Source organism: Scophthalmus maximus, chromosome 18 (assembly GCF_022379125.1).
Source record: "Scophthalmus maximus strain ysfricsl-2021 chromosome 18, ASM2237912v1, whole genome shotgun sequence".
NCBI lineage: Eukaryota > Metazoa > Chordata > Actinopteri > Pleuronectiformes > Scophthalmidae > Scophthalmus > Scophthalmus maximus.
Genome location: NC_061532.1, coordinates 15,982,298 through 16,009,862, shown reverse-complemented (window position 1 = coordinate 16,009,862; position 27,565 = coordinate 15,982,298). Strand labels below are relative to the sequence as shown.

The window sequence follows — 27,565 nt, the reverse complement described above, 5'->3', positions numbered from 1 at the left end:
GCTGGAGCTCCAGGTGCCTCCATAACTACTTGGCCGTCTCTAAACCTGTCCTCAGGGCACAGTTTGGGTCAGCTGGTGTTTTGAAAGGGGGAGAATAAAAGAAAAACTTCTCATTCCTCCAGTCCCCCCCCCCCTCTATGATCTCTGGCACAGCTGGTTTTCCGTGGCCCGAAGCAGGAGGTATTTTTCCTGAACCCCATTACTGGATCTGGGAATGTGTTGAAATTAGAATATCGATTCAGGGCCTTTAATTTGAAAGTAAGAACTTATTATACGTTAAAGGTTGTTGGCTGAGTGTGATACATAAGACAGATATATCAAGTGACTTACTCCTAGGCTTTTTTCAGACATGCACTCCAGAAAATATACGAAATGTCATCATTTACGATCTCACCTCTGTGGACTTCGGTTCATGTCTGAAAGTTTCCTTCTTTCTTTCTTCGCTGTTATGTAATTCAGCAAGAACACACAGCATATAATTATCTTTTTTTATTTTGCATACAATCTTTATATATATATATATCCAGGAATAATTCATAATTTTTCAGTTAACAACAATATAATGTATAAATATATAAACGGGAATGAAAAAAAGGGGGAAAATTGGCTGAAATGCGAAGTAAAATTCAGCAGTTGGAAGACAAAGAGAATTCAGTTACACACTGATGACGATGATGATGATGATGAGTAAGTGCAGGCAGTGATGATGCCAAATACATTTTTTCTTGTTTGCTCACACACTGGATACATGGAAAGAAAAACCAAATGTCTGAAAGAGTTAACTTGTGAGGTTTGAAGCTGCTGTTCGGTGGATGTTATTGTCTGGACAGAGCTTCCGCATAGTTAATAGGTATAATTTATTTCATGACCCACATACAGAGAGCATTTCAAATATCTAATGGCATCTATCGCTGCTCCAGAGATTTTATTTATCTCGTCAGAGATAAATATCATCCCTCGAAATGCTCACGACATGTTAAAAGGAAAAAAAATAATTCCAGCCACTCAGCTCGCACATCCGTCTATTAGATGAGAAGCTCAAAGTGAGCCAACATATCCTGGTTCTGTCCAAACGCTCATAAAATCTGCCCTGCAGCAGCAGCAGCAATCTCTTAAATCTCAATTATTAACACGTTACATCTCATCTATCTAAATGAAAATGACATCTCATGGGTTTTCAACGAGGGAAACTTGTTTTTTGTTGTTGTTGTTGTTGTTGTTGTTGTTGTTTTTGAAGCCCTCCGTCCAGTGGCTTCTTATTCCCCGGGTCGATAATCGAGGGGCCAATTGTGTATGTGGCAGGAAAAGATCCGAGACATCTGGTTTTCATCGGATCCCGTGAAACAATGTCATAATGAATTTTTTTCAAACTGTAGAATACTTTTGGATCGGCAGGAGGAACCAGGAGGGATGAGGCCCGGATGAAGGGTTAAAGTCTGGGGCAGAGAGAGAGAGAGAGAAAAAAAGACCCCTGGACTTCGGCAGAAGAGAAGGGGTGGGAGAGGGTTTTCTTTTTACTGACGGTTGTGGTGGTGCAAACTTTCTTTTTTTTATGGGGGGGGGGGGGGTTCTGACTCACTGCTTTTCTTTATTCATGCGGACAGTTCGTTATTGGCTTTGGTCCAGACGAAGACGCCGCAGTTTAATTTAATTTGAATCAAAGTCGTCACTTTCCTATTGCGTCCATCCCCTCGGCGAGAAAATGTAAATCTACCTTTTGTCTTTTGCCTTTTGCCTTTTGTCATTTTACTTTGCCACTCCGGCGCACGTTGCTGCGGCTGCCCCGTGGGGCGAGGAACGGGTCGGGCTTCATCGGACGGGGCGGTTTGCATATTCCTCCTCAGCTCGGTCAAGCACCGTGTGTCTACATGAGTGGAGCGCGGCGGAGTCGCCAGACGAGGCTGAGCGGTGAAGCGGGGCTCGCTCGGCGCCGGCGTCCGACGGGAAGCGCGAGGCCAGAGCGAGGGCTCCGGTCTGCAGGCGGCGTCAGATGCATAGAGTTAAACAGGTTAAACTATAAAAACCTCTCCGCCCCTCCAGGCGCCGGTAGACCTTTTTCGACCGGTGACCCCGGAAAAAAACCATGAAATGATCTTGCATAATGTCATGTGCAATGTAAACGTGGTGTAGGAGAAAGCGCAGCCCGTGAGCGCGGCTGCAGCATGTCGAAGGCCTTGAAGTTAACAGTCTTCGTCTTCTTCTTCTTCTTCTTTGCGTTCTCTTCCGTCAGTGGCTGTGACCGAGAGAGAGAGAGAGAGAGAGAGAGAGAATGTCTGGTATGCTGGTGGCAGCAGGCAGCTGACGTCCAGAGATGCCCGGAGGAGGAGTCTTTGAGTCGGTCTCTTTGGTCCAAAGTGTCAGAGAGAGAGAGAGAGAGAATAGCATGTCTGAAAGTGTCTTCAGACTGTAAACGGTTGGTGTAACATGCAGATTCAGCCGAAGAGCGTCTGGAGAAGCGACGTTGGCCTCCTGCTCTCGAGTGGCCGCAGGGTCGTTTTCACTCTGCCAGTGTCTGCTTCTGTCGTCAAAGATGCTGGAGACGGAGTTCACACACCCATAGCCCAGCTTGTAAAAGTCTGCCCCCAGGAGAGAAGTGGCAGATTAAAGGGTGCAGCCTCTGGCAGTGACGATGGTGGGGGGGTGGTGGGGGGGGGTGGGGGACACACGACCCCATGACCCCGTCTCTGAACGCTGTCGACGCGGGTCGCCGTCGCCCTATGTGTCGCTGAGCGTGTGCCAGTGGCAGACCTGCTGGCCCTCGGCGTCCTTCATCTCCGCCCAGTGGGTCTGCTGCTCCTCGCCGGTGCTGTTGAGGCCCAGTGACACCCAGCCCAGCCGCTCGCGGGGCTTCATGCTGCTGCGGCGGCAGAACACCGACAGCACCAGCGACACCTCGGACAGCTGGAAGAGCGCCACCTGGAACACGAAGGTCTCCTTGTAGGTGGGGCTGGGCTGGCCGCGGCACACGGCCGTCTTGCACTTGGACATCTCCTTCCCCTTGGAGTCCAGCATGGTCAGCTTCACGTAGGTGTCTGGAGGGTGGGGAGGGGGGAGAGAGGGAGGGGGGAGAGGGGAGGGGGGGGGAGAGAGGAGGGAGGAGAGAGGAGGGAGAGGGGAGAGGGGAGAGAGGAGGGAGGAGAGAGGAGGGAGGGGAGAGAGGGACGAGAGAGGAGGGAGGAGAGAGAGGGGAGAGAGGAGGGAGGAGAGAGAGGGGAGAGAGGAGGGAGGGGAGAGAGAGGGAGGAGAGAGGGAGGGAGGAGAGAGGGACGAGAGAGGAGGGAGGAGAGAGGAGGGAGGAGAGAGGAGGGAAGAGGCAAAAGAGAGAGAGGGGAGAGTAAGAGGGGAAAGAGAGAGGAGGGAGGAGAGAGGGAGGGGAGAGAGAGAGGAAGAGAGAGAGAGGAAGAGAGAGAGAGGGGGAGAGAGAGAGGAAGAGAGAGAGAGGGGAGGGAGGAGAGAGGGGAAGAGAGAGAGAGGAAGAGAGAGAGAGGAAGAGAGAGAGAGGGGAGGGAGGAGAGAGGGGAAGAGAGGAGAGAGAGAGGGGGAGAGAGAGAGGGGAGGGAGGAGAGAGAGAGAGGAAGAGAGAGAGAGGGGGAGAGAGAGAGGAGGGAGGAGAGAGAGGGGAGACAGTGCCATCAAGTGGTCGCACACGAGTACTGTGGAGGATGCTGACTATGAAGCAGCAGTGATTTGAAAGAGGCGTCCTCTACTAGGTCCACCACTCTGGACATGTTCCTAATTGTGCCGCAATTATTAACTTATCTGGACCTGAGAAGCTTTATTGTTTCATTGCTTCTTCATGTACTGATGAAAAGTACTAATATGTGGCATTTTAAAATATCCTGCACATATTTTGAACAGAAAGGTTACACGGTGACTCACCTCTCATGATATAAAGCTGCCCTCCTACGAAGTGCTTTATACAACAAAAGAGACCATCTGTGACGCGCACACACACACACACACACACGCACACACACACACACACACCACACGAGGTTTGAAAGAGGAAAGAGAGGTGACAGTGTCAGATCCAACAGTTCAAAGACCCGACGATCAGCTTTCATAGGGAACTCTGATGAGCAGCAATCGCTTCGGCATCATGGTTGTTTCACGTTGCCAGGAATCGTTTGCACGTAATTGTGCGTAATTTTTGAGGGTCTCGCTTCGCCCAAAACAACTGCCCGGTGCACCGACTCCCGTGAAAGTTAGAGAGAGAGAGAGAGACGCCACGGGGGAGAAGAAGAATTCACTTCGCGCCACGCAGCATCTCGGAGGGTCTCACTCACTGACGGGCTTGTCGGACGCCGTGGTCTTGAAGTGGCTGCCCTGGATGACCTCGGCGGACAGCCGCCCCGTGGCAGCGTTGTAGACGAGGCCCAGGAGGATCTCGGGCAGGGACGAGTCCTCGGTGGAGCGGCGGGACAGAGCGCCGGCGCTGCGGGACACGCTCACCACCGAGCCGCAGCCCTGCGGGGGAAGAAGACGGGACGGGGGGGGGGAGGGAGGGAGACGTGTGGGACCAATCGCGGCATTTCACAGGAAAAGTTCCCCGCGGTTGGGAGTCATAGCTTAAGATGGAGGCATTCTCATCAAAGTCTGGCTTTTCGCCCTGAATAATCCGGGCGCGGAGTTCCAGAGAGAACTTTTCGCGCCGCGTGAGCTCCGGAGGGACGAACCCTACCGACTTTGATGTTCCCACCAAAGCTTCCTCTGGCACCACTGAGAACCATTTCCGGATTTCTTTTGTTTTTCGTAAAAAAAAAAGTTTCCACATCTGCTCGATAGTTTCCTCCACCACCGTCGCCAGGTCCGACTTAAAACTTTCCCATCAGCCTCAGCTCTACTTGGCGCTAGGCTCTGATAATAATAGGCAAATATTAGCATGTGAAAATGAAGGTGGTAGAACGTCATTGTGAGCACATGAGCACGTATGGAAGAGGTTTTTTTAAGGGTTATAATGAAGATTTGCATCTGGTAGAATGACAAAGGACAAACTAAGACCTTTAGATGATGTAATTTCTTGTAATTCGACGTCTATTTCATTAATAATTACATAGCAGGACTAAGTAGCAGGACTAATAACTGATTTTTCAATCGACAGAAAATGAATCGCTTATCGATTGTCATGTGTCAAGCAAAAAAAACAAAATTCCTAACTTTTGTTCTTCTGAGATTCTGAAATGAGAAGATTTTTTTTGTATTTAATTGTCTGCTATTGTAGTAATTTGAATATTTATGGGTCTGCTGCTCATTTGACCCCACGATTCATGTGAAGACGTCTCGGACTTTACGGTTAAAGCGGATTTCATTTCTGTCTTAAGTTCTACAGACCAGAATCTCAATTGATTGACTCAATCAAAGATGAATCCGTAAATTAAAAAACGGCGTTTAGCTGCGGCCCGAGGCTATGGTGCGATGTGATATAGAAATGAAACAAATCTACAGTCGATCCAGCATCACACTGCTTCAACGTGCAAAGTGTAACGAGAGTGTCCTCACCGTGAGTTCGGAGCCGGGCTCCAGGGTGACGGGGAGGGCGATCTTGCCCTGGAGGTTGAGCTTGGTCAGGTAGAACACCTTCTCCCCCAGCACCTTCTCCTTCTTCATGCGCCTGACGCTGTACAGGCGGAAGCGGACGGCGTAGTCGCCCAGGGCCTCCTGCTCCACCCGGGAGAACTTGAACGTCTCCGTGAAGACGGGACACGGGCCCCTCTGCACGCCGGTCTTGGCCCGCTGCTTCTTGGTGGGCAGCAGGACCAGGTGGACCTGCCACGCGATGTTGCCCGTCTGCTTGAGCGCCGGGATGTCCGTCGCCGCCGTCACCGTCACGGCCAGCCACTGCTCGCCGGAGTCGTACTCGAAGGCCACGTCCAGCGTTCCGTATTTGGCGAGGGGCTCCGGCTCGTAGGCGCTGGGGAAGCGAAGACCGGCGGCGCCGTCCTGCAAGGGCGAGAGAGGGGGTGTGACTGGGGGGGGGTTAAGCAGTGAGTCAAATGAGTAAACATGCCGGGCGCGTCCTGTAACTCCCACCTCCGGCCCCAGGACGGCGGTGCTGTCGCTGGGTATGTCCTCCTCGCAGGCCTTGTTGAGGTAGCTCTCGGTGTCCTGGTCCACGCTGGCCCCACTGGAGCCGCGCGGGCTGTCGCAGTGCTGCGGGGACGGCGGCCCCCGGCCCCCTCGCTCCGACCGGGGCCGGGGGGACACGCAGGCCGCCGGGCCCGTCTCGTCCTGGTACGGCGGGGGCTGCAGCTCCCGCGGGGAGGAGTCCTCCTTCACCCTCTGGATGCTGTCGGCTGCTCGGGACAGAGAGAGGAACGGCAATGTGATACGGAAGGGGGCGCGTCACTCGAGACGCACCGTGCTCTGCAGAGGTGAGTGTATTATGCATGCGACATACGGTCTAACACGGAGTCAAGTGAACCTCTCGCAGTGTGACAGACCCACGCGCCGTCCCGTCTTTACCCAACGCATGTGCTCATTCAAAAGGCTTTTTTTTTCGAGTTTCCAATTTGCCGTGTATCAAAAATATGACAATCTCACGAGTACATGATTGCACAGTGTGTGGTAATGTCATTGCCTGTTCTCACCCTGCTCGCCGGAGGCCTCGCTGCCGTCTGCTCCCTGCCCGGTCGACTGTTTGCGGTCGCCGCTCCACGCGGAGGTGGAGCTCTGCTGGGCCGCGGCCTCCAGGCCTCTGTCGTCCTCGCTGTCCGATAAAACTCCCTCTGCGCGGACACACACACACGGACACACACGGACACACACACACACGGACACCCGGGCTCAGGCGTTACATTCGTCTGGCAAAACAACACAATGTGTGCTTGAGAAAAGCAAAGGAGCAGGAAAGAGCGGAGATACAGATGCTGAAACTTTCACAGAACACGCGGAGCTTTGCCATTTCATTTTCAAACGCAGAGAGGGGGAAGAAGAAGTGATGAAGAGTGGTGGCGAGGGAGACGCGGCACACCTTCTGACCTTGGCTGCCTTTCTTTTTCTTCCTGCTCTTCTTGCCTTTCTCCTCCTTCTTCTTCTTCTCCACGTCCGAGGCTTTTTTCGCCGATTTCTTCGAATCCTCCTTTGCGCCTTTTCCCTTCTTCCTGTCGCACTTCTTCTTTTTCCCCGCCGACGGAGGAGCGGGAGGCTCGGCCTCTTCCTCGTCGCCTCCCTCTCTCTCCGCGCTGTCCTGCACCTGCACCTCCGCCTCCGCCTCCTTCTCCTCCTCCTCCTCCTCTTCCCCATCATCTTTCGGCCTCTCCTGTTGGGATGACGCGCTCTCAGTTTCAGGGGAGGCAGGAGCTCCATCACAGTCACCGCTTCCCTGCTGAGCCGCCGATCGCTCTCCACCGTCGCTCGCCTTTCGGCCTCGTCCGCCGCCGCCGCCGTCTGTTCTCTCGTCGGCTTCCTCCTCTTGAACTCCCTCTTTCTCTCGCTGACACTTGGCTTCCTTCTGCAGCTGCTTCTCCCGCCTCTCTCTCCTCCTCTGCTCCCTCTTTTCCTGTAGCTCCTGCTCCTCTCTCTTCTTCCTCTCTTCCTCTGCCAACTCAGCCTCCGTCCTTTTAACCCGCCAGCACCCGTCCCTCCACTCCCACTCCAGCTGGCCGGGCGCCTGCTCCGCCTCGGCCGCGTCGCCGGCCGGCCTGCTTTTGGAGGCGCCGCTGCCCGCCTCCGCGTCCCTGGACATCTGCCACATGCCGTCCTGCCCGCCGTCCTCGCCGCCGTCCTCCTCCTCCTGCACCTTCTTGATGGCGGTGGTGACCTGCTCGGTCAGCTGGTCGCTGACGGCGTACGTGACGTCGCTGACGGCGTTGGCCAAGTCGTCCACGCGGCTGGTGACCGAGTCCAGGATGGAGGAGATGTTGACAGACGGCAGGTTCTGCTGGAAGCTCTTGAAGAAGGCCATCGCTCAGCCCGGGGGGGGGGGGGGGGGTCTCGTCGCCGCGCCGACCCGCTACGTCAGCTCATCGGAGGCCCTGACACGGACACGTGGTGGTGAGCAGCGTGCGCTGAGACCCGACACACACATGCACACGAGCGTGGCCCCGGTGACGAGGATTAGAAGACATGTGAGGGAGCGAGACAAGGTTTTTCAAGTCAGCTTCTCCATTTTTTGTTCATCATTTCTATTATGATGGAAGTGTACTGATCAAGGTTCATTGCAGAGATCTGGGATCGCGGTGACAAATGTGAAGTTTGCTACTTTAAGTCAGACCAGTTGGGCTACACTGATTATTTCAAAACCCGATCACCTGACTGCTCATCTTCCTACGATTCATAGGTGATGTCCAGTGTTATATTTACTGACGAGACTCAATTTGTAATAAACCCGAATTATCGTTTAATTTCAGTGTCAATGCCAAAGATAAAACATGGATTATAAAAGCATCAACTTGTGTAAATGTGATGAATATTACAAGTACTGGTATTATATCCCTTGTTGTATTCATGGTCTATTATTGATTTAGTCTGTTTGTATTATTTTTAAATCTCATTGTATTCTGTCTTCATTCATTTATTTCATTACGGTTTTTACTACTTGTTGTTTGTGATCGCTGTCATGTTTTTCTGTGCCTCTGTGTTTGGAGCGACGTCTTCATGGCCGGATGCACTTGCTTTAAGTCGCTTTGGAGAGACGCGTCAGCTAAATGAATGTAATGTTTGAAATGTGGCTTATTAATATAAAACTACTGTACCTTGCCAAACCCCTGACATCTGCGTGTCACCACTTTCCCATAAAAGTTTTTTTTTTGTTTCATTCTCATGTTCTCAACCTTTTTGGGGTTATCTCTTGAAGCTCTCGGTAACACTGTGAAGAAAAGTGCCCTATAAAATAAGGTTTGTTATAATTACTAAGACATTGTTTATCTTAATAATTATGTAAAGTTGCTATGTAACATAACTATGTAAAGTTGCCTTGAGACAATGCATGATGTGATTTGGCGCTATCCAAATATGATATATATATATATATATATATATATATATATATATATATATATATATATATATATATATATATATATATATATATATAATATCAATTGAATTGAATATCCAATAATCTGATGGTCTGTTTGTACAAAAAAATGTGTTTGGTTTTGGTTTATTCTTCGATACAGATATATGAGGATTAGGAATAAAATGACCAAATTTCATAATCCTTTAGTGTTATCGAAAAATCATAAATAAAACCACTAATCGCATGTGTGTGTGTGTGTCTGTGTGTGTGTGTAGGCGCAGTACCTGGCTGGCTGCTGTTGTAGCCACTGAGATGTGACAGGTCGTCAGGACTCCCCGCTGACAGCTTGTCGCTGAGGTAAAGAAAAAACAGAGCCATCAACGCCATGAAGGCTGCAATGGAAGACAGGACACCCAGAAGCTCAGGAGAGACTGAGGAGGAGGAGGAGGAGGAGGAGCAGGAGAAGGAGAGCGGGGACAAAGGAAGGAGGGATGAAGGAGGGGAGGGGGAGACGGACAGAAAAAGAAAAAGAGAGAGAGACAGAAAAACAAATTAGACACAGACAAAACACAAGAGATTCTGATTATGGAGATTATGACTTTCAAGGCAGGGAACAAGTCCACTTTGATAAATGATGTTGCTTTTCGATGACAGACGTCTCATTTTGGAGAATCAAACCCCCTAAATGTGGTAGGGAAGAGCAAACCGCAGGCGACGTTCAGCGATACAGAGAACTGGAGGAGCACAATACGGATATGGGACAGTTTTCAACAGTGAATCATTGCATTACATTCAGAGCGACGCACAGCAGTCGGTCACTTATCAGAGGTATGTGGACGGGCAAGTCCACACTGGATCGAACCCCCGCCTCTGCACCAAAGTCAGTGGTGTAACCCACTGAGCTGTACCAGCTCCCAATTGTTAAAAAGCTCATTGCCTCTTGAATCACTTGTTCTTGTCTCGGGTATTTTTGCTTGAGTCATTTGTACTCGTCCGTGCGCTTTGTGCCTCTATCAATGCTCCCGCAACTCGCACAGTTATGTCATATATTTATCAACCGTGTCTGCTAAGCGACCGTGTCTGTACTTCTGTATTTACAGTATGCACATGCGTGTACACGTTGATTGCCTTTTTTTTACCGTCGACCGCCCAGAAGCTGCGGATGAGAACGAGCCTGCACGGCCAAATCTGGCACATTTACGCGTCGGACTCGTGTGTATTGTCCCTTTTAAATAAACGAGTATGAACCAAAGAAACACAAACGCCTCAGAGGTCAGCGACCATAACTCGATCCACTGTGACACGGCCACTTCTCGCCGTGTCACAGTGTCACCGTCTTGATTGTGCATGAGGGTTAATTACAAAAAGACCAGCATCAATACAAGCCCTGCAGAGCTTGGAGAGCATCCAGCCAAAGGAGCAACTCTCTAGACACTTTGTGAAACACGGACCTATATAGGACTTCAGGAGGTATTCTGCAAAACATCTGGTCAGGCGAGGTGAAGAGAAGATCAGAGGGGGTTTCAAATGAAAGGTCAAAAGGTCATCAAGAGGCCCCTAACGTAACCATCCAAAGTACAAATGCCGTGGACCCCGTCAACTACTGTCGCTACATGCGTCGACAAAAATACGCCGCGACGGACTTTTGTTTCACCGTGGCAACAGGCGGAGGGACGGCTGCAGCCTGTCAACGAGGGGCCGCCTGCTGCCGACCCGCCGACACGCTCAACGCTCCATCCTCCAGAACGGCAAGAGGAGGAGAGGAGGAGGGGGAGAGACGAGGGACGAGAGAGCGACGTGGCGGCGGACTCTTACCTTCTCTAAAAAAAAAGAAAAAAGAAAAGAATATCGGCTGCTCCCAAACAAGCACTGCCCGCACCTGTCCAACTATAGACAGTGAATGATCTCTGCAGTGAAATAATCCCACGAGTAATAAATCAACTCTCTCCCCCGTCGATTGAGCCGGGGTGACCTCTGCAGCCGTCGGTCGGAGACGAGCGGCTCACGGCCCCCGCGGTGCGACGACACACCGTACACGCGGCGCTGCTCTGTAAACGTCAACGATGGCTGAATAATTTAGACTCCCCCCGCCAACCCCCCCTCCCGAGGAAACCCGATCCCCCCCCGACGACAACACACACCGGACGGCGGAGCGGTACTGTGGCAGGTCGCCGGCCCTTTTGTCTTTCAGAGAGCTCAGCTATTTTTCTACGCGACACCCATCGCTCTCAGTGACGCCTCGTATTTCTCATATTTGTTTAATTTCCATTTTTTTCTTTCTCTATTTCCTCTAACTGCCCCTCCCTCGCCCCCTCTCTCCCGGCCTCCCAGACATGGGCTGCATGTTCAATTTATGCGTCTGAACGGGAGCAAACGAGAAAATATGTAACGACAGCAAAACTGAAATGAATCTGTTTTCACAGCGGACGATGAAATGAGCCCCGGGAGGAGAAGTTGAGAAAGAAAAACACAGCCGCTGAAGTTTGCAATATGAATATGAGCGAATGAATAATGATCGCAGGGAAATATGAGTTCTGTCAAATGAATCAAAGGGAAACAAATCTTTTGTCTGTCTTTCTACATAAATAGGACGCAGGTGGAGACAAGCTCTGTCAAGAGTTCCTCGTTGTGACTGTTAATTTGTTCATGTCATAACTTTTATCCTGGTACTCATTCCCACGCTTCAGCGTCACAGCTTAAGTAACCCTGCTGTTGTGGGCAGGCAATCTGGTGGCGACCGTTGCTTACACATGGACCTCCGATACGAAACACAAACCCTGCGCGCTGAATAAATCATGAACGCCACAGCTGCCTTCTTCTTTTGCCGAAGTGAGCCAAAACTCGATATGCCCATAATGCATAATTCACACGCGGACGTTATGCTTTCTGGAATCTATGTCGAGAGGAAGAAAAAAAACCTCTGTGGATTGAGCGCACCAAAGTTTCCAGTGACAGGAGGGTTGAGAGCTTTGGGTTGGATACACTTTGGATGTGGCCATAACGGACAGTCGTGCATCATGGGTCGCAAAATAATAACACACACTGGAAAAAAACAAATTCATATGCTTATTGACATGCTGGAGTGCGGGCGATAAGCTGCAACGTGGCCTTACCTCGTCTGGCGCAGATGAGCTCATGGACACCACAGTTCCTGCCCCCTCCTGAGAGAAAGACACAGGTCAAAGGTCGGCAGTCAGATTTGGGGTTTTTTTAATAAATAAAAAATGTGATTTCATGGACTGTAGAGACATATGCTGAGGCCTCCGGGCCGGGGGAGCCAGCAGATGGTTGCACGTCAGCAAATATAAAAACTGATCAGCTGGAAACCACCTGGACCGAAAACACCCCCAGCGCTTAAATGGGTCACGTGGAACGTTGAGCTAGATTTGAGCCGAGATGGAAAATGCAAGTTCGAATCGTCTGACGTTTGGGAAACACAATTATTCGTTTTTCCTCGCAGGTCGGTGAGAAGGGGTCGATGCTTCTCTCTCTCTCTCTCTCTCTCTCTCGCGTCTGTACTGTCACTACGACGCCGGGGAAATCAAGTCAGCTTCGGTTGGACCGGTTTTCCCTAAATCCTCCCCGAGGCTAAAGTTAATGAAGAATAGTGACACACATATCCCACACACACACTAACACACACACTAACACACACTCAGGATTATGCACTCATGCACATACACAGACCATTGGCAAAAATGATCCGTCTTGGCTCATTTAGTCTCACAGAGCCAGGGTCTGGCTGCTGCACCCACTATCATTCTGCCATAGGGCAAATACTAAATGCTCTTTTGCGGACGTTTTCCGGAGTTCACGTCTGAAAGCAGCTGGAAAAGTTCCGGAAAATGTTTCCGGAGCAGCGTTTGCGTTCTCACGTATACAGCCCCTCCGGATTAGTTCAGGAAGACGCGCAGTGCATTGTCTGGAAGCAGGTCAAGAAATATTTGTGAAAAAAGAAAATCACGGCCAATCAACAGGCCTGTCACCATAATTACGTCATCGACTCATCGTACGGTTCGTGAATATGAACGCAATCATTTTGATGTCAACAACTGTCCAGCAAAGGCTTCTTCTCCTCTCATCTGCTCTCGTCGTATGATTCATAAATCACCGGTTTGGTCTATAAAATGTCCAAAAATGTGGATTTCTTGGTATTTTTTCGAACAGGCATCTTGTCTTCAACTTACTTGTCTTGTCTGAGCTCCCTAAACTCGAGTCGAAACTCTGGATTACACCCGCGCAGGACTTGCACGCACAAGGACACAATAGCTCACACGATTCAGTATCAACAAAAAATGGCTCTTAAAAAGGACGACAGTATTGTCTATCGCAACAATTGCGGGGACGAGATATCGTGCAAAACAAAAAGAAGTAACGGGGAGGGGCCTGCCAATCAACTATCGTTCAAAATGTCAAAAATCGGTGGAAATGGAAAGAGGGAGAAAATGATTCCGCTCTTATTATATTCCGAGCCAGTGAGTTACATAGAGATGCTTATTAAATTAAAGATGCTGTATATACAGTTCAGTTTTTAAGAGTATGAAGAATGATCTGGACATCTTCATTCATACGCCCTGTACCACTGGTGACCCCCCCCCTCTCAGGTGACACACCGTTCATCACCGGCTGCACGTGACACAATAACCGAGCGTGTGACGGGGCAGCGGGCACGCGCCTCATCGATGACTGCGTCCCTTTGTCGGTCGGTCGGTCGGTGTCCGGTGTCCCGGTCACTTTCAATTAACCGAGAGGAGACACTCGACCGTCGGCATGTGTCGTCGGCCATTTGTGTATTAGATTATTATTATTATTACAGTGTGGCGGATACGTCACTGTCATTGATACAGTGATGAACTCATGCACGTGCAGCCGTAATCACATCTTAGATAACAGAGTAATGTGATTGTGATGTTTAAAAAAAAAAAAAATCGATATTAAACTATATTCATCCGCAAACTTATCTATAGTTCTTGAACAGCGACCGAACAAAGTAGCTGTCACTCTTGCTGCTGATCAATGGTCACACGTGTGTTATGAATCGGTTATTGTAGAAACGTGATTCGGATAAATATATATATTTTTTTTTAAATTAAAAAAGCACCGTCTGCCTCTCAACCCACACTCCAGTGTCCCATCACGCGGCTGAGGGGTCTCAGCATCCACCCCCCCCCCCTCCATCCCGCATCGGTGCAGGTGTCCGAGCCTTCTCCAGCATCATCCTCCTCCACCAGCATCCTCCTCCTCCAGCATCCTCCTCCTCCTCCATCCCCCGTGAAGCTACGTTATAGCTGCTGCCGTCCCAGCTCCGGAGCACTGCGGTACTCCCCGCGGCGTGATTTATAAACAAACTGGATCTAAAAAATGAATTGTAATAATAATAATAATAATAACAGACTCGTTCCAAAATGTAACGTCGTTTTTTTTTCTACAAACGGATTCCTCATTCTCGTCCCGAGCAAAGTTTCCCCCGAGTCCCGCAGGACACCTCACACCGAGCACTCACCGTCTATCGCCATGATGCTTCGTGTCGGACTCTACCAACTGTAGGGGGGGCAGCTTGTGTAAGCACTACAATGAGAAAGACTGAAATATATTATATTATATTCTATTATAGAATAGAATAGAATAGTAGGCCCTTTACCTATTCTATTCTATTCTATATTCTATATTCTACTCAGGAGCAAGACACACATCATTTTGGCCCTTTTACTTAAGTTTCGTTGTGGCCATTTTACATTGCTTTGTTGTTAATGTCTCCTTTTTTCCCCTCTTTCTTTATTTTTTTCCCCTCTTTCAAATACAACCAAATACATAGAACTTATAGCAATCATTTATTTTACATAAAAATGTACACATGAATGCACATTTAAAGGGCTCAAATCAGTTGGCCGATAATAGCTCTTGAAAATAACGTCCGGTACCGATATGTCTGTGAAAGGCTAATATAGGCCGATATTATCAGTCGGTCGGGCTCTAATTTTTATTGCGTCAACTAACTAATGAAAACCAAACACTCTGACATAATTTTAAATATATATATATATATATTTATATATAATGTTTACTTTGGCATTTTAGATCGATCCATGTCCCAACAGCAAACATGGAGGAGGCGGGGTTTATGACCTCTACTGCAGCCAGCCACCAGGGGGCAATCAAGATAAATTGACTCTTTTCTGGCGAGTTGCCTTTCCTTCAACTTTATATATATATATATATGTACATACTGTCTTTGCAGGAAACCATCTCTCAATGCCGGAAGGCACTGTCAAATAAAAACACTGAAGGGGCCTTTTCCCCAGACTGTCGCAACAAAGTTTGAAGTGTCGTCTAAAAAAAAAAAATCAAATGTGGACAAAGTACACAGCGTGTGCAGGCAGTAGTGTCCACATACTTCTGACCACATAGACTCACTCATCCAACCAACCGAGTGAAGCGATGCCCCGAGGGGGCGTGTCTCTCTGCGTCACAGGCAGGAAGACACGCCCACTTGTGGAGGAGCTTTCTTTCCCCCCTCGCTCCGTTTCCGCAAAGTTTTTAACCATCTCACCTTTCCACTCTCTCTCTCTCTCTCTCTCTCTCTCTCTCTCTCTCTCTCTCTGCGTTTGGCCTGAGAACGCGGAGGAAGTTCACTCGGCATCCAACATCATCATGAGTGACATGAGGCCCGACAGCGGCTCCGACGACAGCGGCGAGGAGAAGGACTGGGCCGCGGCCAAGGCTTTCTTCGACAACCTCAAGACGAACAAACCGAGACCGGTGAGTGTTTCATAGACAAGGAGCGCGCGTGTCCCCCTGCGTCCACTTCCTGGCAGAAGTTTTTGATCATCATCATCGCCATCACCATCACCATCATCATTATCATCATCATCATCATCACCATCAGTCCCAAAGCGGAAGCTGATGTTTGACGTCTCTTATCTCCTCGCAGCCCAAACCCCGGTTCGCGGTCACCATCGCCGTCTCCTCGCGTACCCTCTTCGACATGGTGGCCGAGAGGAAGATCTACGAGGAGGAGGGGCTGGAGAAGTACGTGGCGCACCAGGTGGAGCACGAGAGCGAGCCGCTGGCACCGGGCGCCGCGTTCCCCTTCGTCAAGGTGCAGTGACAGGGCCGGGAGAGAGGGGGGGGCGGCGGGGGGGACGAGAGCCCCCCCCCCCGGAGAGAGAGGGGGTGGGGGAGGGTCCTTTACCTGCTGCCAGCCTCTGCCAGGTGTTTTTTTAGGGCGTGGTCCCTGACGTGCATATGATCCTGTAGAAGAACTATAAAATAATAATTTCAAAAAAACCTACAGCATGGTTTCAAGTTTCAAGCCGTACATGTAAAGTGTAGTTTTCTCTGTTGCAACTCAAATCGGTGTCACACCTGGTGACACGCCCCCGGCGTGTCTCTTGTCACTCACACATCCAGGACGTTCAGAAAAGACATGGTCATTTCCTAAAGAGCTGCAAGAGTCAATCGATAAGTAATCGACTACTAAATTAACCGCCAGCTATTTTGACCATCGATTAATCAGTTCAAGTAGTTTTTAATGAAAAAAAAAAAAGGCCAAATTCTCTGATTTCAGCTTCTTCAATGTTAATATTTTTCTGGTTTCTTTGCTCATCTATGACAGTGAAATGAATTTTTATTTGTCTCGAACCATCATCAACCAAAAACCACAACAAAAATCCGAAAAAATTTCAAAGATAAAACGCAAACATATAATTCACTCAGATTCCATCAAAGGACAAAAGAAGGATGCGTTCGAGAAGGAGCAGGCAGACGCATAATGCGTATTATATTATTAGTGCTGCCCCGACTTTACAATATCATATTAGTACAGAAAAGAAAACAAATATATGTATATATACTGCATGTATATATATATATGCATGTCATACAATAATACAAGACATCATCTCTGGGTTTGGGGAAACACGATCGTAATTTTTCACCATTTCATGACACTTTATGGACCAATCGACAGATTATCCGTTAATGAAAATAATCGTTAGTTGCAGCCCTAGATATAACAAAGTCATACCATCCCCCTCTTTCATTTCATGGCGGCTCCTCACTGATTCATACATTCCGCATTCAAACACAAACTGTCTCCCTGCTAAACAGCGGCATGTGAAAAAAAAAAGAAAAAAGAGAGAGGGAAAAATAACAAGCTGTTTAAAACCTCAACGCTCTCCTTCCCCGTCCGAACGGCTTCACTCGCTCTTGAAATGCAGCCCAACGAGTCCTGGAACTGCACCATTCCTCAACGAGAGGCGGCACGAGTGCCGTACGACTTCCCCCAAACAGGTTGATCGATGTGCAGAGGTCGACCGTCGCTGAATGGGTTCCCGGCTATGATTCGCGGGCAGTTTCACGGGAACAACGCAGGAAGAGCGATCGCTCCCCTGTCACTGTGAAAGGATTCTCGTACTCGTCGGCTGCTGTGCGGCCGCTCGCTGACGAGAGATCCGTTACCGCAACCGTGGGTTTAAGACCTGACTTGACTTTCTCCGCCCGTGAACCTGCCCGGACCCACCGGAGAATGTTAATTATATCGATTGCACAATCGCCCTGTAGAGTAAAGGCATCCTTTCAGCTTTAAGCACTCTGCGAAACAGTTGAAGTGGGAAACGAGCGGCAGAGGTCGACTATAAAATGTGTTTAGATCCACGGTGTTTTGAAAAGGTCACATCGGTTCTTAAATGAGCCAAATCTCAAGTATAGTTGTTATTTAAAAGTTATGAATCTATGTTTTTGATTGAAGAATGGAGTTTTAAAAAATGTCATCTGATGACATGAGAATTTGGCATATTATCAGATTTTAAGTAATTATGATTGCTATATATATATATATATATATATATATGAATACTAAGTATTTTGTGAGGATTTCCAAATTTCACTTATTTCACTCACTTCATGTCGGCCAGGAAAAATAAAAGATAAAAATAAAAAAGTTTAGGAGAAGAATTCAAATTTTGTTGTGTTTGGTGTTTTACTGTCACAACACGGTGAAATACACCTTTAAGCCAGAATGCTCTTTTTAAATAGTGACTCACTTTTTACATTTTGGCCTGAAAGCAAAGATATTTATCACTGTACATGATGAACTATATACATTTTTTCCCCAAATGTGGTAATTACCAACATGCGATATTGCAAGCAGCCATGGGGAATGTACTGTTTATTGATTTTCCAATGTGGTTCAAGAGAACCTTGAAATGTTTTCATGGATGTGACGTGAAACTCGAGTGTTGTTCAGTGAGTTTGTGATGAACTGATTGATCAAAACTGGATATTTATGGCCGACAACGATATTGAATAAGCAGATATTGCCTGACTAGTCAGCAGTGTAATACACGTCCACACACAGATGAACAGAGCCTCCTGACGAAGGCCTGTGTGGCTTATAAAGCATGTTCTGTAATGTTGTAATACCTTGATGTTCCCTTTTTTGAACTCTCAGGTTGAACAACTCTGACACAACACTCGCTGGTTCCTTCACGTAAACCTTTCCTTCCTCTTGCACAGGCGCTGATGAACGTCAACTCTCGGCTGAGGGAGCTCTACCCAGACAGCGAGGAGCTGTTTGACATCGTCTTGATGACCAACAACCACGCCCAAGTCGGAGTGCGCCTCATAAACAGCATCAATCACTACGGTACGCCTTTCGAGTCAACAATGCTTGGTTTAGCGGCGGCAACGGGCTTCATGAAGAGCCGCGCTCGGCCTAGTGATTGCACACTTAGAGATGAGAGAAGAGCTGTTGTGGGATAATTGCGATGGGAAATTCTTTTCCGCACGTGCTTTCTGTTCTTTCAGATTTGACCATCGAGCGATTCTGCATGACCGGAGGGAAGAGTCCCATCGGGTACCTGAAGGCCTACATGACGAACCTTTACCTCTCCAAGGACTCGGAGAAAGTCATAGAGGCCATAGACCAAGGTGAGCTTCGCCGCCGCCGGATTATGATCAAAACTCCTATTTTAAACGCTGTTGTATCATGAAGCAGATCCCGATATCGGCCTCTCTGATATGTTTTTTTTCTAGCTCACTGATATTTACACACTTGCACGGTGACTCACTCGCACTGTTTGGAAAAAAGTCTGGACCCCACACTGTGCAGCGAGACACAAGTCGGCCGTGCGATTTATGGCTCCCTGTCATCTAGAAAAAACAGGAGAAGAACCAGAAAGAAAATTGATTAATTCGTCACGAAAGGAAAGACGTCTTTAGGGGTAAAGTACTTTCTCCTCGTCCCCCCCCCCCCCCCCCCCCCCCCCCCCCCCCCCCCCCCCTTTTAGGAATCGCCGCAGCCACAATGTTCACGGCGGACAAGCAGACTCAGCTGATCGACACGCAGCTGAGGGTGGCGTTTGACGGTGACGCCGTCCTCTTCTCGGACGAGTCGGAGATCATCGTGAAGAAACACGGCCTGGACACGTTCTTTGAGCACGAGCAGGAATTTGAGAACAAACCTCTTGCGCAGGTAAACTACGTTTGCTGTTTTTGTTTTTTTTGTACGGAGTAGACTGAATAGACTCTGGATTTGTCATGTTTCACATACTGCACAATGTGTGTATCATCACCTGTGTTTCCCTTCAGGGTCCTTTAAAGTGTTTCCTGGAGGCTCTGGGCAAACTCCAGAGAAAATTCTACGCCAAGAACGAGCGCGTAAACTGCCCGATCCGGACCTACCTGGTCACGGCCCGCAGCGCCGCCAGCTCGGGGGCCCGCGTGCTGAAGACCCTGCGCACCTGGGGCCTGGAGATCGACGAGGCCCTCTTCCTGGCGGGGGCTCCCAAGGGGCCCCTGCTGCAGAAGATCCGGCCGCACATCTACTTTGACGACCAGATGTTCCACATCGAGGGCGCCAAGGAAATGGGCACCGTCTCCGCACACGTGCCCTACGGGATTGGACAGAAGTACCACAAGGGGACGCTCATCAATCAGCCCGCGAAGAAGGAATAAACTCACCGCATCTTCTCGGAGGTAATGGAGCGATGATACAGGGTTTTTCTAATTTGGGGGGTTTTATACAGTGGTTCCTACTCTTTTTAGTTTCTGATATGATATCGTTGATGACTGGGGGAATGTATTTTTTCAAAGAGACACACTCGGTGCCAAACACTACATCACTCACTGCTGTTTTGGGTAAGAAACAGATTGAAAACCTGTTGGTGCCTTGTTACCACATCTCTGTACCTGTTCTGTTCCGTTTATTAAATTGCCTTTACATTTTTTTCTACCATAAACACATGTTTATTGCTAAATTTTTTTGTGCTTTAGTCATCAGTCTTACAATATAGGAGCAGTATTGGAGAATATTGTAAATCTGCTCGTGCGGCTGTTTTTTTTCTTCTATATTGGGTTTTTCATAGTTCTTTTTCAATCACCTGCCAGATTGAAGATACATTTCCAAATCTAGCAAAAAAAATGTACAATGTTCTTTGTTGTCTGGCAATAAGATCGCATATTCAATGAGTCTTTTTAACATTTGGGTTTATAGGGGTAGTAAGCGATTCTAAAGCAAGTACACGTTTTGTAAAATCCTCTGCGAATATTTCCTCACCGTCCGTTAGCTGTCGCTTTTGTGTGTTTGCCGGGGGGACAAAAATCTGTGTTTTCGGCGCAGCCCTGGCTCTGTAAATCAGAAAAAAAGAAATAATGGTGCGGACCGCACCACACCACACTGCGAGTGCAGTTTGTAAACGCCGCTTGGTTAGTGCGTCGCACTCCCATACAGGAAGTCGTGGGTTCACTCAAGCAGCAAAATCACGACAACAACAACAAAGGGAGAAACAAGCTTTCTCCAAAATGGCTTACTGCCCCTTTAATGTTTTACAATGGACTTCTATCAGGTTGGTTACTCGAAGCGGCCGACGAGGGAAACTGATGCAGTCCGTCTTTGTTACTGTTTTCGCTGTCAATATTCACACGTTATATGATAAACTCTAACGTTCACAGTCATGTTCTGTGAGTTGTTTACACTTTTGAACTGTGTCTGTTCACCAGGCAGCACACTGTAACCTCATTTGGCTTCATAGAGGAGTGACCACATAATGTATGTTTGCAGATGGACCTTATGTGTATTTCATATTGCAAAAATGGCTTGAAAAAACGTGTTTTTAGCACAGATGACGTGTGGTAAATTAATAAATAAATGTGGAGGACAGCCATCTGATTGTTTTGTTTTTTCAGAGACGGAAAGAAAGTAGGTACATGTGTTCAAGTACTGTACTTAAGTACAATCTTGAGGTACCTCATTCCTGTGTACTTGTACTTGAGTATATCCATTTGTGGTACACTTAGACAACTGCTACATTATCACATGTAATGCTCTTATACACTGATAAGTCACAATATTTAAACATACACTGATGCATCAGTATTAGTAATTAATGCTATAAAATAAAAGACTTGCTGATAATACTTTTCTGATAATGCAAGGATTTCGATTTCAGGACTTTAACATATAGGTAAGTCAATTTAAATTTTTCTATTGTTACTTTTAGTCAAGTAAAGGCTCCTGGTGCTTTTCCCCCACCTCAGGTCTTCGTCCATCTCAGCAGTAGATGGTGCTGTTTAGCTGTAATTGTCCACCCTGATGTCTTATCGCCCTACAGCATTTAAAAGAAATCGATGAGGAGTCACATCCTTGTGAAATTAATTGGGCTGGAGCCAAATAGTCGCCAGCGTATCCTAAAGGAGATCTGTCCTGTCTTTAAACCTCCCTGTTCCTCAGTATCTGCCCGGCGCCAGCGGATGGAGAGCATCTCTCATCATCTTACATGTACAGGGAGAAAAAAAGCCCACGGGGAGCTGCCCTTGCTCAACGCAAATAAATAGTCAACAGAACCAATTAAAAGGAGGAAAACATCACTAACCCCTGTTTAAACTTAAAAGTGAAATATAAGAAAATAGGAAACCCCAAATGACCAAAATAATCTCATCTTGCACAGTGTGAAATGCTTTGAGACATATTTCCTCCGTGTGTTACAACTGACCTCCCACTCGGCCTATTTAATTCTAGGTACTAAAATACCACTGCGAAGCACGGCAACCACAACAGAATGCAAATCGCTCTCCTCAGAGATCTAACATCAGGCCTATTTGGACGTTAATGAGATATCCTGCCGTTCTAGATACAGTGTATTCCAAATGTCTGAGGTTCATCCTTCTGGACTAAAATAAGACTTAATGTAAAGTGTGTATTCATCAGTCTTGAAGTAGTTGTATTTTTAGAGGAAAGAGATCAAGAGAGGGAGTATTCCTGAGTTCCTGAATTCAAAATCACTACGTACTGTAAAAGTAGCAGTGACACTCAAGAATAATCTGCTTAATGCAGAAAACTGTTCTGTATTGAATCCATGAAGGCTGTTGCATCAATGTAAGTAGCATTTAATGTTGAAGTTGGTGGGGATGGGCTATAACCTTAACAGTTTTACATATCGTTAGGTCTGTAATAAAGTGTCATATTAAACAAAATATGAATGTCTTTAATCTGCAAATTAACAGATTTATTTGTAAAAAAATTAATAGATTGAAATTATTCAAATGCAACTGCAAACATTTGTCAATTAATTGCCTAGTTGATCCACAGAAACTTAATCTGCAACTATTGTAATTGAGGAAAAAAAAGTTTTGCTGGTTTCTGCTTTTTATATTTTAGTAAACTGAATATATTTGAGTTAGTCAGATAAAACAAACAAATGTAATGATGTCATTACCGCTTCTGGGGAATCATAATAGGGTTTTTCTGTAGTTCGTGAAACAAAACTCAAATGCACAAGATTTATGACGGTTAAGTAAAAGCATGAAAGTGGCATGACTTGGACATACTGAAATTTAAAAAAAAGCCTACCTTGAATTAAACAGTGCTTGAGTGAATGTCCTTAGTTCCAATCCACCACAACCCACTGTTTTCCCATTAGAGACAGATTATTAGTGACCGTCTTTTTTTCTTCTTCATCCTGTTGCAGTTTATGTAATGTATGAATTCAGCAACAGGCGTCTTAATTAATTTGGTCACTATAGGGATGACGACGAATATTGTTTCCATCTACCAGGAGGAGACGATAAGGAGGTTTAAAAGGAAGCGCTCAGGTGTGTGTGTGTGGGGGGGGGGGGGGGGGGGTCTGAATTTATTTTGATTTTATAATGTTGTCCTACAGCGGCCTTATTCCTCATGTCAGTGGAACATCTTTGCAGCGAGGTTCGGGTTTTGTCAGGCCACAGAGTGTGTGTGTGTGTGTGCGTGTGTGTGTGCGTGCGTGCGTGCGTGCGTGCGCATCCCCGAGAGCTGGGACCAACTGGCTGTTGCCATGGATACTCGGTGCTGACTCCACAAGAACTGTGTAGGCTTGTTGAAGATATAATTAATAACAAAGGATTAGAGGCAAAGGTAGCGTGGGGCTCAGTATGAGAAACCTCATCACACAGTTACTATAATTGGCATCCTTTCTTTTCCTGCGTGTGCGTGTGCGTGCGTGTGCGTGTGTGTGCGTGCGTGTGTCACAAGAAAAGTTACCGAAGAATAACTGTGAAACGCTACTCTCATACTATGCTGCTGCATTCATCTTCTTGACAAGCAATTTGCTCTAAATATGTTTTCTTGGTTGGTGGCCAGAAAACTTGCAGGTAGATGTTTTTCTTGAATGTAATTTATTTGGCCATCATCTTGGTGGATACCTCCGTGCATACATACTGGATATCTTATGAACATTTATTTAACATACTTAGATAATTGACATTTATTATAATGAACCTAAGTTACGTCTCTAGTGGTCTCTAGCCAGTGCCAGATTCTCTTAGGGCTGGATTACCGATGGTGCGGACAATGCTTCTAAGGCGAGCCTTTCATTTTTCAGCTCAAAGTTTTAATTTGATTTATAACCAAATACCAAATTTATAATTAGGTATTTAATTCTAATGATGATTTCATTCCCATCATAGCTTTAGCTGTAGTTTGTGTTCAGTGCTAGTTAAAAGTTAGCATGCTAACATGCTAAGCTAAGATGGTTAACAAGGTAAACATTGTCATTGTGAGCGGATGAGCATGCTGGCATTTGCGTTTGGCTCAAAGCATATTGTTTGTGGCTGTGTAATTCAACAGAAGCAGGCTTCTTTTATATTACACAGATTATGATTACATTTAAAAAATGAGTTATTGGACTAATATACTGTAATTCTTGAGCAGAAAGAGTTATTACATATCCTGGAACAATGGTTATGAACAGTTCTGGGTGATGAAAATAGTCCCAAACAAACCAAAGTAATCAGATTATACTGTACATTAATAGAATTTAAGACAATCCCTGTTTTGTTTAGTTTTTTACATAAAGGCTCCGTTGACTGTGCAGTGATAATGACATGTATTGAGGTCAGCTGGTCCCCCACTCCCCAGTAGAAACATCCTTATAGAAATCAGGGTATGCCCATTCCAGACCCACAGTCGTTCAAGCTATAGATTGAGATGATGTAAATCGGCAGAATTCATATGAGTGTTCATGTGTTCATCATCGCGGAGTCTTTGATCCGGCACAAAGCTGACGGCGGTTGCCTTGTAAAGATTAAAGTGTAGACTGTCGTCGTCTGTGCCAACGCGCTCGCAGTTTGAAACGGACGCCCATCGGCCTTGTCGTATGCGTCCTGCGCTTCCGTAATTGCTGTCTGACTGATGTTGTTGCGGACCTCACTGTGTGTGCTGCAGGGATCCCAGGAAACCCACCTCCACACCTCCGCGAGGGGGCCGACCCTTATTCAATTTAGTCCGTTCTCATTTGATTGCACAGTGTGGTTCTCTGAAAGCGACCCCACGGGTCCAGCGGCATTGACAAGTGTCTCTGCATGAGATGGATTAGCGATGCCTCATCGACGGGCCGTTTCCCCCGCCCTGGCTTTTCACAAGAGCCCCTGTTTGCCATTATTGACAGACTCGGGGGAAGATACAGGACACAGACGGCTCCGTACCCGCACATCCAGTACGCGCACCTAAAGATGGGAGCTGGTTAAGTGATTCTCTGAACGTGTCTCTGACAGCTTGAAATCAATAGCCGCTTTGCCTTTTGCTTTGAGGGACGAGCAGGATGGGGGAGAGCGCGATCGTGCCGATATCACGTTGCTTGAAGTTTTAGGTCAGGTTGCTCTCGTGCTCAAGCTATTAATTCGCTGACACACTTCATGAGTTTGTGGAGCGGGAACATGAAATGGTGCCGAGCGAGAAGAGAAGATGACTTTTCTTACCAGCGTTTTGGATTTATCTGGTCTATGCCAAAGGGGATCGGCTGCTCTTTGTCTCTGCCATCTTTAATATGTGTCCCCTGCAATTCTTCTGTTCTTCGTTGCCATTTTGCCATAATAATTCAGTCACAAGTTAAATTGACTTTTGTCATTTTTGGCAACCTCACACTGACCTCCTGTTCGGCAAGTGTTTAAGCACGAGGCTGTGTGGACAGATGGAAGAGCAGCCTCTGATCTGACGAGAAGTGCAGGCCGAGCGGAGATAAAAAAAGAAAAAAGAAAGAAAAGGAAACTGCCATAGTAACAGCTGAGCTGCGCAAGGCCACACTTCTTCACGGCCAGAGCTGATCCGCTGTGGCATTCAGTCTTTTCTGCAGGCTTAGCAAGGGATGTAGAGCATGGCCCCTGCAGCGGGCTGAGACCAGCCAGGCAGGGACACAACTAGCCAGCGAGGGGGCGGGGGCGGCGGGGGGGGGGGAGCAAGGTGCAACCACTGAGCAGGCAAGCATCACCAATTATCCCCACCTCTGTGCTTGTCGCAGGAATCCATTTCGTCGCCATTACCTCTGGGCCGCCGTGGGCTGACAGTCTCCCCCATCAGGGCGATAGTTCTAAATTGGCTCCCACCCCTCCACACTTCCTGAGATTGAAGAGAGATTATTACAGACATTCATCATCGACGGGGGCCTGAGCCCGTCTGGAAGGTCTGGAAACAGTGAGAAATGGCAGCACAATGGAGAGGGGCCTGAAGGAAGATGAGAGCAGAGAGGAAATGATGTAGAGATACGTCCGTCTGAAGGCTTGTTCCTCCCCGGTAGCAGACGCGGTGGTCCGCTGGGTGTCCGGCGAGCTCGCAGGGTGTGGGGGGCCCAAGTCTGGAAGAACGCACGCGCACAGCGGGGGCCACCCAGCCGGGGCTGAAACCCTACATGTCGGATTCGGCGCTAATGGTATCCCCGGGGACCGAAACAGTCTGGCTCCTGCAAGACAAGATGCACTGTACAGTATGTTATCCCTGTCTGATCTGGGGGGATTTCTTGGGGAGAGACAAGGTAAGCCAAGTTGAAGGTCCGCTCTGTGGTCTACATACTCCAGACATCACATTGGATCCGAGTGGTTTGCATTAGTGCAGGTCTTCTGATTTAGAAAGTCTTTGCAGCAAAGCATACAACTTTAGGTTTTTTTTTCGGGAGGAAAGACTAATTTACATTGTTACCCAAAGCACACGGCAGAAAAAAAGGGGCCATTTGTTGGAAATGCTCGGAGCCGGAGGCTGAACTGTGCGGCCTCCATCTGATGCATATTCTAGTAGATGAAGAGCCTCCGCTGAGCCTTCCACGTTCAGTTCACACTTCATACCAGCATCGATTTGACACCGCCTTTAATCGTGGTTTCACTTTAAGGAGCCTCCGGTGGCGCCGGTTGGGTTTGGTGGCGTTTCATTTCTGTCTAAACCGCTGCCGCTCGCTTGCCAATCGCGATCTCTTATACTCCTCCCATGCACCAACCGACAGGGGTGTTATCGATGCAGTTATGTAACCAACCTGAATATTGATGAACGTCAGCGCTACAGAATGCCCATTTGAATACACTGTTCAGAATGTGAGAAGCTGTCTTCATCGTACAGATTGCGAGCGTATATCAGTGGGTGGTTTAATTTAGCATTAGGGAGGAAGAGCTGTGTGTTTAACATACGTCAGGAAAATCCAACAGTCGCATATAGAAAGCAGAAAAAGGGGGAAAATATCACTGTAATATTGTACCAAGAGGGGTCTTACTGAGTAATGAATTACCCGTGGAAATATCTGACATTACCGAGATTCAAATTGTGCAATCATATGTTGTACAATAAATTTCACATAGGATGAAAGTTTTGTATTTGTCCCGATTCTGTCCCATCTAGAACTCTTGTGGACTTTATGAACTTTTGAAGGTCTTTCAGTTGTGGAAGTTTTGTTATTTCTCTTGTGCACTTTTGATATGTAATTCATTCTGGTCGTGTCATGTCTCTCAATGTTCTTATTTATTAATGCTAATGATAATAATAGAAAGTCTCCTTCCATTTCAAACCTGCAGTACATCTTAGATGAGTCTTTCCATAAGAGACACTCTTTTGTTAATGAGATATATTGACCAGATTACCGCATGCCATTAGTCAACAAGCTTGTGTGTGTGTGTGTGTGTGTGTGTGTGTGTGTGTGTGTGTGTGTGTGTGTGTGTGTGTGTGTGTGTGTGTGTGTGTGTGTGTGTGTGTGTGTGTGTGTGTGTGTGTGTGTGTGTGTGTGTGTGTGTGTGTGTGTGTGTGTGTGTGTGTGTGTGTGTGTGTGTCAGCTGCCATGTGCTCTGTTGGATCAATCCTCTTCTACGGCCACTGACCCG

The 27,565-nt window shown here is 47.4% G+C and overlaps 3 protein-coding genes across 4 annotated transcripts; 1 reads left to right on the top strand and 2 right to left on the bottom strand.

Annotated features, from left to right (window-relative positions):
- Window positions 1-207: 207 nt before the first annotated feature.
- LOC118290070 (synaptotagmin-14) lies at window positions 208-14,498 on the bottom strand. Of its 2 annotated transcripts, XM_035617412.2 has the most exons (9): window positions 14,463-14,498; window positions 12,073-12,120; window positions 9,244-9,390; window positions 6,588-6,725; window positions 6,031-6,293; window positions 5,500-5,940; window positions 4,287-4,467; window positions 3,880-3,936; window positions 208-3,032 (listed from the first exon to the last, which is right to left on the bottom strand). In XM_035617412.2, exons 1-9 carry the CDS (start codon window positions 14,473-14,475, stop codon window positions 2,716-2,718), a joined length of 1,605 nt encoding a protein of 534 aa, XP_035473305.1. In that variant the 5' UTR covers window positions 14,476-14,498; the 3' UTR covers window positions 208-2,715. The 2 variants fall into 2 exon arrangements, with proteins under 2 accessions (XP_035473305.1, XP_047184480.1); XM_047328524.1 differs by lacking the exon at window positions 3,880-3,936.
- Window positions 6,718-8,863, bottom strand: LOC124849583 (cilia- and flagella-associated protein 251-like). Its single transcript, XM_047328526.1, has one exon. The coding sequence runs from the start codon at window positions 7,901-7,903 to the stop codon at window positions 6,791-6,793; it is 1,113 nt and encodes a 370-aa protein (XP_047184482.1). The 5' UTR covers window positions 7,904-8,863; the 3' UTR covers window positions 6,718-6,790.
- Window positions 14,499-15,455: 957 nt separating the features above from the next.
- On the top strand, window positions 15,456-21,123 carry LOC118290071 (cytosolic 5'-nucleotidase 1A). Its single transcript, XM_047328525.1, has 6 exons — window positions 15,456-15,718; window positions 15,891-16,058; window positions 18,476-18,605; window positions 18,767-18,889; window positions 19,249-19,433; window positions 19,550-21,123. Exons 1-6 carry the CDS (start codon window positions 15,611-15,613, stop codon window positions 19,913-19,915), a joined length of 1,080 nt encoding a protein of 359 aa, XP_047184481.1. The 5' UTR covers window positions 15,456-15,610; the 3' UTR covers window positions 19,916-21,123.
- Window positions 21,124-27,565: the final 6,442 nt, after the last annotated feature.

Excerpts from the sequence above, each read along its gene's own strand:
- LOC118290070 (XM_035617412.2), bottom strand. Across the intron at positions 5,941-6,030 it reads CCGCCGTCCTGGGGCCGGAG|GACGGCGCCGCCGGTCTTCG; the intron begins GTGGGAGTTACA and ends TCGCCCTTGCAG. Across the intron at positions 4,468-5,499 it reads AGCCCGGCTCCGAACTCACG|GGCTGCGGCTCGGTGGTGAG; the intron begins GTGAGGACACTC and ends CTTCCCCCGCAG.
- LOC124849583 (XM_047328526.1), bottom strand. The coding sequence starts at position 7,903 with ATGGCCTTCTTCAAGAGCTTCCAGCAGAACCTGCCGTCTGTCAACATC.
- LOC118290071 (XM_047328525.1), top strand. The coding sequence starts at position 15,611 with ATGAGTGACATGAGGCCCGACAGCGGCTCCGACGACAGCGGCGAGGAG. Across the intron at positions 16,059-18,475 it reads CCGCGTTCCCCTTCGTCAAG|GCGCTGATGAACGTCAACTC; the intron begins GTGCAGTGACAG and ends CCTCTTGCACAG. Across the intron at positions 18,606-18,766 it reads AAACAGCATCAATCACTACG|ATTTGACCATCGAGCGATTC; the intron begins GTACGCCTTTCG and ends CTGTTCTTTCAG.